The sequence below is a fragment of the Myripristis murdjan genome, chromosome 23, assembly GCF_902150065.1.
Source record: "Myripristis murdjan chromosome 23, fMyrMur1.1, whole genome shotgun sequence".
Classification (NCBI taxonomy): Eukaryota; Metazoa; Chordata; class Actinopteri; order Holocentriformes; family Holocentridae; genus Myripristis; species Myripristis murdjan.
This window is the reverse complement of record NC_044002.1, coordinates 18,823,012-18,836,198: the sequence shown is the minus strand read 5'-3', so window position 1 is coordinate 18,836,198 and position 13,187 is coordinate 18,823,012. Positions and strand designations below refer to the sequence as shown.

Genomic DNA, 13,187 nt, shown 5'->3' with positions numbered 1-13,187 from the left:
CATATCAGCAAATGTGACAACGAGGAAGGAAATATTAAAAAGTCTATACTGTAGTGGCTTTGTTTGATCATATAGAGCAACCAGTACATCTTTTTTCTGTTTGCCAGTAATCTGGATTATAGTTTTATAATGAAATACTCAGCCCAGCCGAGATGAGCAAGCTGCAAGCAGTATGTTTATTCTTCGGCACAGAGAGCTGTGCAGACAGGCCTCGCTGCCAGGGGTTTATGGGTGTCATTTGTTTTATATGACACCTTGCCCGGCTGGTGTGGCAGGACTTGGCAGAGCGCGTTGGAAACATGGTTAATACTGAACCAAATAAAGCCCCACTGCCCCTGCCTGGAGCCCACAGCTGTTTCCATCATCACTCAGATGCACTATAGTGACGGAGCCTTAAAATAGACATCAGATATTGTTATTTATCACAGAGGCTTGTGGAAGTCAGTCACAAGGGCGGTGTGAACGTGGGGGAGAGATATGCTATCAGGGCTGCAACAGGGACTCACTCAAAGTATGTATCAACTGGCCTCGTAGTTAAATATATTACACACACACACAGTCAAAACGATCCAGTGCCAATTCTAGTGTTAAAATAGCCGACAGTAAATAAATCACTGGACTAATGAATGTACACATGGAGTTATACACAAGTATTTATAGGTTCTATTATCAATGAGCGTAGAAATGAAACACAAAGCCACACCCGAGTAGTGGCATACTTAGGATTTTTTTTTCTCCATCATTTATAGGCTGGATGTATGTTTTATTCAGTGACATTTTGATCCATCACTGTTTCAAATGCACGCCGTCTAGGAAGGTCACAGATAAATGGACTCCATTTCCCATGACCCCTTTCAACCTTGCAGCGTCACCGGGCCCTGTTGAGGCACACACGTGTACTGAAAGGCATCAAACAAAAGGCAGCGGCCGTGTTGCCGAGCTTCCGCAGGGTGCAAACTATCCATTTTTATGAGCAACCAAATGGATTGTAATGACAGCAATAGGCTGTGCGTCACAATACACAACATCTAGCCTGAGGGCGGTGGGATTACTGTGACCCCTGTGAGGCCCATTAGATGATGCAGATCTCAGCATGCAGGCCGCTCTGCGTCTGCTCACCTTCCTGCTTCTAAATATCTGATATATTTACTCATTCACACACACACACACACACACAAACCTCAGCCTGCTTCCTCACTCGGCTTAATAGATGTTCTATGGTAGTGCCCCTATATTTTACACAGACTGTTCCTACCAGCATCATAAGTAAGTAAGTTACGGTATATGAGGTCCTGGGTTCAAACTATGGGAAGGTACAGTGGATGCATGCAAAAACAAAACATTGACTGAAATTCAACTAAAAGACAAGACACTTGAAACCAGTGGTATGGGGACCCCTTGGGGCCCTGGAGAAGTTTCCGGGGTGTACTCAGCAGAATGACAAATAGTTAAATTTCACTTTAACTGGCTGTGATTTTTTTTTTTTTTTAAACACTGTTTTTTAATCTCAATTTATTTTTTGTTGGTGTTCACCACAAATGGTGCCCACATCTTGATGAAAGTCAGCTTGGGGGTTCAGAGCATCAAATTTTGAAAACCTCTGACCTGAAAGGACCCTCTCATTATGATTATCTGGCAGGACTGTCCATCCTTGTGATTATCACTGCTGACTTTTCTGGACGACTAACATTAACAGGAGTCAGAGCTCCCTCTAGTGTTGGAAAACAGGAACATGCCAATACTGAATGCAACACGGTAATGTAATGTATGCTCAACCTTGTGCCTCATTCACCAGGAGCATTGGCATGAAAAAAAAAACAATCCTTAGAGAGGTACAGTATCTGCACTCTGGGTCAAATTTCCCAAAATGTTTATTTCCACATCTGATTTTTCCACATTAAATCCTCATCAGGCATGCAACAAGGACTTGATGTTGCAACACTTTATGTGAAATTGCATGTGGAAATATGTTGTGGGCACCGATCCGGCGTGTAGTTGATGTAGAAAACAACCTGAAGCACGGCTGCTAAACTATTTTTCTTTATTGAAACACATAAAACCACAAAATAAGCTTAAGTTAATGAGGTGGGAAAAGGTCACATCTAGACTAGTGATTCCCAAACTGTGGTATGCAAGAGCCTTGCTGAAAAGTCTAACAATTGTACATCAATTGGATCTAATCCTTAACTAAAAAAAAAAAAAAAAAAAAAAAAAAAAATTAAATTCATTTTATTACTTATACACATCAAATTATGAGCTACTCATTTAAATGTTAAAAACTGAATTTCCCTGTGTTAAGCCATATATGGTGATGCGACATTTCAGACAACACGTACTACTAGCAATTTATTGGGAAATGCCGTTTGGTACATAGTAAATGGCCTGAAAAGTTTGGGAACCTCTGATCTACACAATCCTAAATAGGGTGAGCAACATTCAGCTTTTTCAATAACTGCTGCATCTTCATCAACAAATTACACCCACAAGCAGACTGTTTTTTCCAGGGAATAGTTTTTTTTATTAGAATTCCCACATAACTAATGACAGAATTTGATAAAACCAGACTTGTGTTTCTACACAGGAATAATTTCTGCACAACCCTTGGAGAGCCAAGAGCGACAGCCCATCCGCTTTGCTTGCTTTTTCATTCTTTAAATATACATGAGCAGCAGCTCTGCGCTCAGTACAGAGCGTCAGGAGCTGGAGGAACATAAATATAGAAACAGCTGTGCGTGCTGCAGATTTCGGGGGGTTCAGGTGTGTTGACTGGAGACTGCTGCCTGGTGAGGGGTACGGGGCGGGGGGGTCCCCAGGTGGAGGGAGGCAGGGGCTTTACTCTGTGAGGCCGAGCTTCTTCTTGAGGGACTCGGGCATCTCGGGGGGAGGGGGGCGGGGCAGGCGGAAGTAGACCTTGACGGAGTCGTAGATGAACCACTGCAGGGCAGTCAGGGTACCGATCATGATGATACGGGCGATCAGACCCTTCCACACACCTGAGAGGAGGAAAGAAGCCAAACAAGATCTCAGATGAGTTTCCTGTCTGTACTGAACCAATTCATACCATCCAAATTTCACATCTGCCGAGTCTGATGTGAGCCTCAAAAGCCTGAAGCCATGCCCACGCTAAGCCGGGTAAATCTGAAACCACCATTTGTGTTGTATCCACACAATATTCATATTGTTGTACAAAAGCCCACCATCCATACTCAAACACCCAGAAATGATTAAAGTGCAATCCCTATCATGAGTGGGCTCCGTTTCTTATCCACACTGCAATGTCTATGTTTTGTGTTTTAATATTTATGCTTTAGTGTTTTAATTTTTCAACATCAGAAGTGTTAATCTGTATGTTTTTATGCCTTTTAGTGTTGTACTGTGTTAGTGTTCCATGTTGTATGTACGCTATTGATGATGATTTGCTTGATTTGCTTTGTATTGTGTTGCCAAACCAGCCATTTTAGAGTTAAACATTTTGCAGAGGCCAAATGGAGAGGAGATGAGTTTTCAAATTTACACAGCTTAGTGTGTGGACATGACCTGAGAATACAGAGTGAAACAAAACAGCTGGTTTGAGATCACTGGCAATTTGTTCACAGCTGAAATCAGTAAAACGGGTAAATTCTTATGCTGCATTCATTTTATATATTGGATTTAACATGATGCCCATAATCTGAGCTGCCAACTTGGGGAAAAATCATTCGCAAGAGTCTCTTATTAGTTACAAGTAGTCATGTGCTCATTTTTTGTGACTCAGATATCTTTGACTTTGTGCTCTGCAGTCTACCAGGAAAAATTATTCACTGCTAGAAAACTTTGCTGGGGTTTAGATTTGCCCATCTCTACTGGATACGCCAGTAAGGCTGCAGGTGAGCAACTTTAGACACGTGCATCCGTACATATTTGTTCACGTGAGCAGAGACATGACGCACAAGAGAATCAAAGTGAAACGAGAGCATCTTATCTCTAACCAAACAACAGCCAACAGATGATCGATCAGAAAGGAGACCATCTAAAAATAAAAAAAGGGGGGCATCCTCCATCCTGTAGATATGTAGGACTCCAGAGTAACTTTCCACTGGTGCAACCTAATAAAATGATACTACAACCAACACAGAAGAGGTATCACCATCTTAAAATCATCATTAAGGGCAATATACTTTGCATGAAAATTTGTAGTGGAAAATTAACATGCAAAATGCATATTTTTCATGCTTTGTCGTTAGGTTATTGTTATACAAATCAAGTGCATAATATTGAGACGTTTTAATGCACTTTTCAGCCGTATTCTGTGGGAGGTTCAGTTTCTACCTTTGCAAGCCAGGAGGGGACTTCATTGTACAAGTCTGACTGCGACCCCTGTCTAACACAGGATCTAATCTTTCACACTTATCTCATGCACTCAATGTAAAAAAAAAAAAAAAAAAAAAAAATATTCGCAGCATACAATGATTGCAAGACCAGGGAAAGTCCACACACCAGTATTGATAGTAATAATAATTTAAAAAAGTATACTAATAAAATGTTCAAGTAACAGCTGCTTTAAAAATTTGCTGCAGCAGTTTCAGATGTTGATTTTACATCAGTTGATTTTACATCAGTAAATCGAGTTCAAATCTAGTTCAAACAGGTTAAATGTGAACATTTCTAAATTCCAGAAACCAGATATTATCCCTCTCTTCTGTTTAACCCAAATACAACATGAATGCAGCACAGATGATACATCACCTATACACTGTATTGACTGCATGTCCGCTCCCCAGCCTCGCAGCAGTGGGAGCTCCCTGCCCGTGGAGGGCCGAGGTGCCACTGCTGCAGGTGGGCTGGGTGGCAGGTAGACTGCTCTCACACGCCAATGACTCAAGCACCTCCAACTGTACAGCCAGAAAGCTGCTGAGGAGCTCTGCTGCTGGGCTGCCGCTCACAGAGACCACAGCCCAGAGCAAGAGCGCCCTCCAGAGGTGGATCTAAGGAGCGTGTCGGTGAGATACAAGTCACTGCAGGAGTTTGTTTTGGATACAGACCTCTGGGTCCAAGCCTCTTGAGCACCTGCACAGCGGTGCTGCCCTTCTCCTTGTTCAGCACTGACACCACGGAGTCAGCAGGGTGGGACACGATGGCACAGAAGACACCAGCTGTAGGGCGAGGGGAAAAATAAAAATCTTGAGTCTGCATTCTACACGTTTTGCATACCTGATAATGGGATTACTTAATTAAATTCATGAAAACTGTTCAATACCATACATATTAAAACAAATTATTCTTTTTAAGAATAAAAAAACCTTCTAGTATTCACTATAAAGTGCTACATTTCTCATATTTCAGTGTGAATATTCAGGTAACTTTAAGAACTCGATGCCCTTTCAGTTTGTTTGCAGGTGGCATGGGGTCTGTCTGTTGATCCGTTGTTCCTAAAATCCAAATTATTTCTAAACTGCTGATTTATAGCAAAGAGGGGAGTAAATCTCCTTTTGGCTGCTGCTTGACCCACCAGCCACTTGTTTGAAGAAGGCCACACACTTTGTTTGAAGTCATCATACATTTCAGAGTGCAGTGCAACAACATCTTAAAAATTATGTGGACAGATGTTTTCACTTTGCAAAAATGATACTGGATCATTTATACATCGATCCAGATCAGTGACTGTTACACTCCGGTCCTCAAAAATGAAAGTCAACACCGAGAGCCACGTTTTATCAAAGCAACTTGAGTGTCTACCTTTCCGCCACATTTTGATCTGAGAAAAAGAGCTGACAATTTCTGTTCATTTCAGCAACACAGGGCCACTTTACAAACAATTGTAACATCTTGAATTTAACTATGACTGTAAACGATGCATCTCTTGTAACCTTTTCTGCACCTTGCTTAGGGAAAGAAAGGAGGTTTTTTTTCAGATTTTATTTGATTTTCTTTTGTTTGGTTTGCTCATTTGTAAAGCACATGTAGTATTTTGTAAAGAGTCAACAGGTTATTGTCTTCACACCTAGAGCATCTTGTTACTTACCGATGTAACCGGCCACGAAGGTGACCACCAGTTGCTCAGGCTTGCTGCACTCACTGCGAGGTTTGGGAACAACATACTTGTACAGCAACTCCACAGTGCGCTCGAAGCAGGCGAACTTCATCATGGTGTAGGGGATCTGCCTCATCCACAGGGGCACCACACCTTTGTAGAATCTGGTCGTAGGAGGGAATAATAAGGAAGCCAATGAGACAAAAGACAGTAGGGGTGGCAGTAGATGTAGAAAAAAAAGCATCTACATGTGAATCTATGCTTAAATAGGAGGTGTATAACAAGAAGTGATAAGTCACTGGGTCAAAGAGGAGTGCAGTGCAGTGCAAAACAGGGATGCCACAAGTATTGACAATTAGGTATTGCACCAATACCAATTTTTTTTTAAACTATACCGGTACTAGTCTCTGTTATCAGTAGTAACAGCACAACTGTCTAACTCCATCTTTTATATTTTAATGTAGCCTTAGGCTGCATGTTTAAATACTGAAACACTTCAAATGTCAGTCACGCCTGCAGGGAGAGTGTAAATCAAAATGAGCACATAATCACACCTTTATATTTTTTTGTTAGAGCAGGACATTCCATACCGTTTCTCTAATCTGGGATTAGCATTTTGAATTTTCCACCTGAAGGCTAGAGGCCAATGTTGCACTTTGTAAGTACGGGTTCTTGTAATGTAGCCTGTTCAAATAATTGACACCAATCTATTGGAATCTGTTAAATTTTTTTTAAAGAAAACGCGCTCAACTGTTTCCCAGTTGGGATGTCACAATACCAGACATTTAACTGGGCCACAATTAATCTAGAGCAAAATATTTGCTTCACAACCTACAATCACAACAGATGAATAGGCTCTATGACTCCATAAAATGTGAACTGTTAATTTTATCCAGGCTTTTTCCCAAAGTGCAAAAGGTCAAATACATTTTTATATTTTTCAGACCAGTGTAGGAACCCAGTGAACTGAGTCCCTCCTGGGCTTCAAGTGTCCGCTCCCCAGCCTCGCAGCAGTGGGAGCTCCCTGCCTGTGGAGGGCCGAGGTGCCACTGCTGCAGGTGGGCTGGGCGGCAGGTAGACTGCTCTCACACGCCAATGACTCAAGCACCTCCAACTGTACAGCCAGCAAGCTGCTGAGGAGCTCTGCTGCTGGGCTGCCGCTCACAGAGACCACAGCCCAGAGCAAGAGCGCCCTCCAGAGGTGGATCTAAGGAGCGTGTTAGCTACTTCACAGTAATGGGTAACAATGCCACCAGAAAAAAGTACTGGTACGTCAATCCTGGATTAGTTATAAGGAAATGGCTATAAAATTGAAAGCTATCTGAACACAGGAAATTATGCTATATCTGATGAGGTTCCATGACTAAAATACTATTATTATAAATACATTTTATTGGCAGCTTAATTTTCAACTGTGTACTATCCTCTTTGCCACTATCCAGAAGGCCAACCCGGCCATTATGTGTCTTGGAGAGCTGGTCTGAACAGCACGTTGTATCAATTAGCAGCTATGCACTGGACAGAAAACTGAACAAGACATGATGCACAAGAAAATTGTGCTTTAAAAAAAGTTGAATACTAACGCCCAGAGACCCTCCTCTCCGAACATCTTGGGGGCGCACTCTCTGAGGGTGTTGGCGTAGCCTGGCTGGGTCTGGATGCGGACTTTGCAAGCCTCCATGGGAGCCAGGGCCACGTCGGCGAAGAACTCTGCGCTAGCAGACGCAGCCAAATACAATGATGTCCTCCAGAGGTATGTGTTCTCCTGTCGGGTGAAATGCAAGAGAAAGAGTGGGGATCAGATCCAGGAGTCAATCAGGGTTCCACCTTCATTCACTCAGTAGTAGTGGACGACTGCTCTCAGAGAATAAGCAAAATACAACACTGCACTGTTTCTTCTTATTTTATGCAGTGGTGGCACTTTGGGTGATAATTTTAGTTTGGTTCCATATCGGTTGCTGTTTCTGTTTATATGTTTAAAGTTGCAGTTGTCGTGCTTATAGTATTAATTAATTAATCTATTTATTTTTTTAATTGGAATATAATCACTACTTCCAAAAAAATACTGACTACACGTAATTTAGTTTTAGATGGTAGCAGGGCTCAACTACAATGTTACACTTTCTCTAGCAGTGTTGATAAATTCTTTGCTGTGATGGTGCACTAATGTTCAATACATACTGATACACACTGCATTGTAATATAACCAGAATGTAGGGTTTATTACTATTATTTTGCATTCATTTTAAATTATGACTTTTAACATACTTAAGTTTATAGACACAGCAAATTCTATTAGAAACAAAGCCTTGACAGACATATTGATTAACAATATGATGTAACAATATGTAACGAGACAGCCTAACAAAGGACATGTCAATCTACTTCAGTTACCGTTCTGAGACTGATCGTATCTGGTACAAGGTGACTGTCCCATTAGGGTGAAACCAGGAGGTGAGCTGTTGAGATGTGCAATTCCTTTAGCTACGTGCACAACATGCAACAAGAGGCATGGACCCTCACTTCGAAGACCAGCGGTGGCATCACCCTTCACCTGGACTCACCTCTCCGAGTAGGTCACTGTAGACGATCTTGAACACCTCATAGAAGCCGAACTTGCAGAGACCCTGCATGGAGTAGCCGATGAAGGTGGGAGCCCAGCCCTTGGCCAAGCCTCTGACACCATCTTCCCTCACTGTGACTGCAAAGCCGTTGCCAATGCTCTTGTACTTCTCTGGGTCCACCTGAGAATGCAGAAATTCTAATCAATGAAGAATAATGCCAGAGACGTAAGTAGGCAAGGGGTCTGGGCTAATTTAAGCAGTTCTGGTACAAGGTAAGTCTGTTTAGCTTTTCAAAATCTGGTATTGGATTTGTCCTGTCCTTGAAGACATAGCTGAAACATTACTGGATGACTAGGTTTGAGTTATGTGCTTGCATAGTTGACTTACATAGCATTGTTTCATGAAATGACATGTATTCCGTTAATTGTGCGTATTAAGATAGCTTTTTTTTTTTAATTATGTCTTCCCTGTAACTAAAATAACTAAATGAGCATAGGGAATTTTGCTGGCCTATAACTCATGATCTATAAATACTAATAAAGGGTTGATATATTTATGACAAACCCTTTAGTACCATTATCAATAATTAATCACTTTACAATTGTACCCATGCATAGATTACATTGAACTTGTACAGTCCTTACATGGAACTGGAGCTGAAAGGTTGGAAGATGTCAGCCATTCAGGGCTGGCTACAGCCTGCTAATGTGAGGTTGAGCTACCATACAAACCTGCAGACGGCACTTGACAAGGTCGAGGGGTACCACTGCTGTGTGTGTGAGGCCGCAGCTCAGGATACCCCCAAAGCCACACAGGGCATAGTACTTTGAGGAGCCAAACTCGCAGCTGACATCCTCTGTTGCAGAAGGGGACACACAACATACATGCACCATGCAAGGTCACATGCAACACAGGACAAAAATCACCAAACCAGAGCCACATAATGGGAGAGCTGCGCCACTGCAGGAGGAGGGGCGATTTCCAAACTGATCTTTGTTACATCAAGGCCTGCGTCATTTTGATCAATTTCAGTGCCGGGACTCTCCCATTACATATGGCTCTGCCACAAACATGCCACCATTTATTAGGAAAACACACCAAGGCTTGATAAAATCATTCTACAGATATGATTTAAGAATGAACTTTTAAGAATTTGTGATTAATCAGTCATGGAGGAAATAACTCAAAGATGAAATAAAATGATTACTAAGACATGAAAATATTTATTGTATTTTTCCATACAAATATCAATTAATATTGAATATTAAATCTTGCAATAGTTTTGCAGCCTGTCTTATCAAATGCACTTTGACTCCCAAGAAGACAGTTACCTGTAAAGTAGAGGGTTAAACTGAGTCTGTACAGTCCTACTATGAGGCAATGTGTTAATGAACAATCAGAGGCTGCCAATCTGACAATGTCAGCATTAATGTACTGCATGTTTTGTAGGGCGACTATAAATTCAAGCAATCCTCGGAGACGGACACACTTTGATGGTGTCAAAAATAGCAAGGTTAACATTCTGGACATATCTTCCCTCCGTCTCTGCTGACCTTCACCTACACAAGTGCTGCACTGGAGTGAATGGGGGGAGGTGATAACACAGAGGCAGGCAAAATCATTAGACACACGGGAACACTGGCGGAGAATCACACACTTACCATGCCATGTTGATCACTCCATCACATTATGATCAAAATCATGGGGATCAGTGGACAATGACAAAAACAACAACTTCACCACAACCTGTGCTTTCACGATATTTATCCCATGCAAATTAATGCATTTACAAAAAAACGGTTAGGGTTGGATGAGGCGTGGCGGTAAAAAAAAAAGAGCCAACGGGCCACGGAGACAGACCTGCATTCTGCATTTGACCAGATCGAGGGGCACCACAGCTGTGTGTGTGGTGCCACAGCTCAGAATTCCACCAAAGCCACACAGGATGAAATACTTCTGAGAGCCGAACTCACAACTGTCTCCCTCTGAAGAAACACAGGTAACACTTTGAATTTAAGGCATTTGTGAGCTTGGAAAAAAAAGAGAGAACTTTCCTACAGGGCATCTAAATGACCAACATTTAGGGCAAAATCAAATGATTTTATTCTCTGGTGACAAACCTGGAGGTATTAGACTGCTCAACAAATACTAAAATTGTCTGTCCTTTCAATCCACCTCAAAGTCTAAAAGGCAACAAGCTGAAACATAAGGTACTGCCCTGACACAGACTGTCCATTTCCCAGTCTGGGTGTTATGCAACAGGCACTGGTGTAACTTGCCTACCAGCAACAGTTGTGTAGTCTGAAAACAAAAGGCATGCTAAGCCATTTAATATCCTACCAATCTGCCCAAACTTGATCCACTCCCTAATTGCAACATGAATGCAATTTCTTAATACAGAACTGTATCACTACAAACCCAACCTTATGAATATTTCAGACTAGAGGACAAGCTAAAATGGGTGCATGGACTTATTTCTGCAAACAAAAAAAGACTATTAAACATGGCATATCTATAGTGGCCACTTAAAACCTGTCAGAATTACTGCAAATAACAGGCTGTCACTGTCCAGCACCAAGACATGTCACGATGTGAATGTCAACACGTATGTATGCACATGTAGACTTGCCAAATTTTTGACCTTGTGTCTGTCTTGGCTAAACTTCTTCTTTCAGCCATTCTAAGACGCCGATCCGACAGGAAGTGATACAGCAAAGGCAAGTTTTTGCAGCGTGAGGGGGAAGCCTAAGGTTTGCCCTTCCTTGTCCTCCACAGGTAGCCTGCCATATCCAAGGCCTAGCAGCTAACTGGCTTGACATTTACGTCATCTATTGGACATATCGATTATCTGCGCATGTGACAGATGCACAAAAACCTCCACAAATCTAACCATGAGCAAAAACAGCATTATATATCCTGATTTGCATGTATACACAGGAGAAAGTTGGCCACACTTAGCCGAGCTAGCCGTCCAAAGCTAACTCTCGGACTGCGGAGCCTCGTAAAAACACTGCAAAGCTTACCGGCTGCGGATGCGGCAGCCAGCCTGCGATGACTCTGTCCATGTAGGCTCTGTTTGGGTTCCTCGACTTTCTGGAGGGTGAAGAGCGGGGCGCTGAAGGGGTTGGCCCGGGCCAGCTGCGTGAGAGCGGTCGGGTACATGTTGTCCTGGCGGAGCTGCGCTGCGGAGATCAGCAGCTACGAGTTAGCCTCCTGAAAGTAAACTCGGGCCAGCCTGCTAGCAATGAACACTGGTAACACAACCCTTCCCAAGAGCACACACACACACACACACTAACACACACTCACACACATGCACAAGCACGCCTACACACACACACGTTCAGTTATAAAGTGACACCTGACCTAAGGGATGCCATATCACGTGCTCGATTTCTCAGCCTGACATTTGAATGAACGCAGGTTAGGGTTAAAATGAGGTTAAAATTCCCACTACGTGAACACGAAAACACGTTCAAATACAACCCATCATGATGACCGTGTACATTTAGCGGCAGCACGGCTAAACCTAGCGGCAGTTATTCTCTTTCATTACTGAGGCTTTGTGCTAATGTTAAACGGCTATGCTAACTAGCTAAGCTAAGCTAACGTGACCGCTACAAGGTGGACGGGCTTCTCCCGCAGGACAAAGGCGGAAATGTCACGTAAACAAGTCAATAAATCACACACGAAGATTCAGCGCAGACAAAGCGACACACCAAACTGCACCTGTGTGGCTAATCTCGGATATTTAATTGAATAAATCCACTCACTCTGTCAATGTCTTAAGATGGCGCCTCCGCTTCCCTGCAACCGGCGGCTCAGAGAGGCCGAATGACCTCGCGGTAAATCAATTTGTCCTTTCGTGACGTCACGGGAGAAAAGGGGCGTTGCTTTTCGCGCCGCCGCTCCGTGACAGGCACGCCGGTGCTGTCAATCAACCGCTCTGGTCCAATCATAACCTTGCCATATGATAATTAGGTGCAGTGGTTTATAAAAAAAAAAAAAAAAAAAAAAAAAAAGCCCAGAGCTACTTCCGTTTTTATTAACAAGATAACTTCAATTGATGCATAATAGTAATCTCTTTATTGATATTGATTTTTCTTTTGTACTAAATAATGTGTGTTTATCTGTGTATGAGAGAGAGGGAGAGAGAGATGTCCAAGGGAGACAGACAGAGAGAGAGAGAGAGAAATAGAGATTGATGCTCATAGTAAAAGAAAGTGTGAGTGGGACTCCTCTAAGTGGATTACCTGTTGGCAGCTGCTTCTATTTTTGTCCTTTGTGCAGCATTACGGCTGACAGCAAAGCCTCGCTCGCTCGCTGAGATGATCATATCAGCATGCCACTTCTCCTCCCTGTCCTACCTGAATGTCAGCTGTGCAGGGTTTAAATTTGTTGGAGTCTGCAAGGTTTTAAGTGATCAACTGCACACACCTGGAAAATGCACATACTATGCAATGCATTAACATTTTTCTGTCTTGGGATTAGTATATTTGGTGGATGGATATGTTGAGGCAAAGTCAGTTTTGCAGAGCTGTTGCACACTGTTCTGGGATTATAAAGGTCACAGGTTAGAGGGCACAAGGGTGAGTAACAGGAGGGCAGTGTGG

General features: G+C 42.6%; 1 protein-coding gene and 2 non-coding genes across 4 annotated transcripts; all 3 read right to left on the bottom strand.

Moving 5' to 3' along the window:
* Positions 1–2,390: 2,390 nt before the first annotated feature.
* Positions 2,391–12,481, bottom strand: slc25a3a (solute carrier family 25 member 3a). 2 transcript variants are annotated; one of them, XM_030045380.1, is made up of 8 exons: positions 12,348–12,481; positions 11,598–11,756; positions 9,306–9,430; positions 8,575–8,754; positions 7,594–7,775; positions 6,002–6,174; positions 5,022–5,132; positions 2,391–2,993 (listed from the first exon to the last, which is right to left on the bottom strand). In XM_030045380.1, the coding sequence occupies exons 2-8, from the start codon at positions 11,734–11,736 to the stop codon at positions 2,833–2,835; spliced, it is 1,071 nt and encodes a 356-aa protein (XP_029901240.1). In that variant the 5' UTR covers positions 11,737–11,756; positions 12,348–12,481; the 3' UTR covers positions 2,391–2,832. The 2 variants fall into 2 exon arrangements, with proteins under 2 accessions (XP_029901240.1, XP_029901241.1); XM_030045381.1 differs by having other exon boundaries at positions 11,598–11,751; positions 12,348–12,460.
* On the bottom strand, positions 4,745–4,978 carry LOC115355658 (small nucleolar RNA SNORA53). Its single transcript, XR_003927897.1, has one exon. It is a non-coding gene; the product is annotated as a small nucleolar RNA SNORA53 (small nucleolar RNA).
* LOC115355657 (small nucleolar RNA SNORA53) lies at positions 6,998–7,231 on the bottom strand. The gene has a single exon (XR_003927896.1). It is a non-coding gene; the product is annotated as a small nucleolar RNA SNORA53 (small nucleolar RNA).
* Positions 12,482–13,187: the final 706 nt, after the last annotated feature.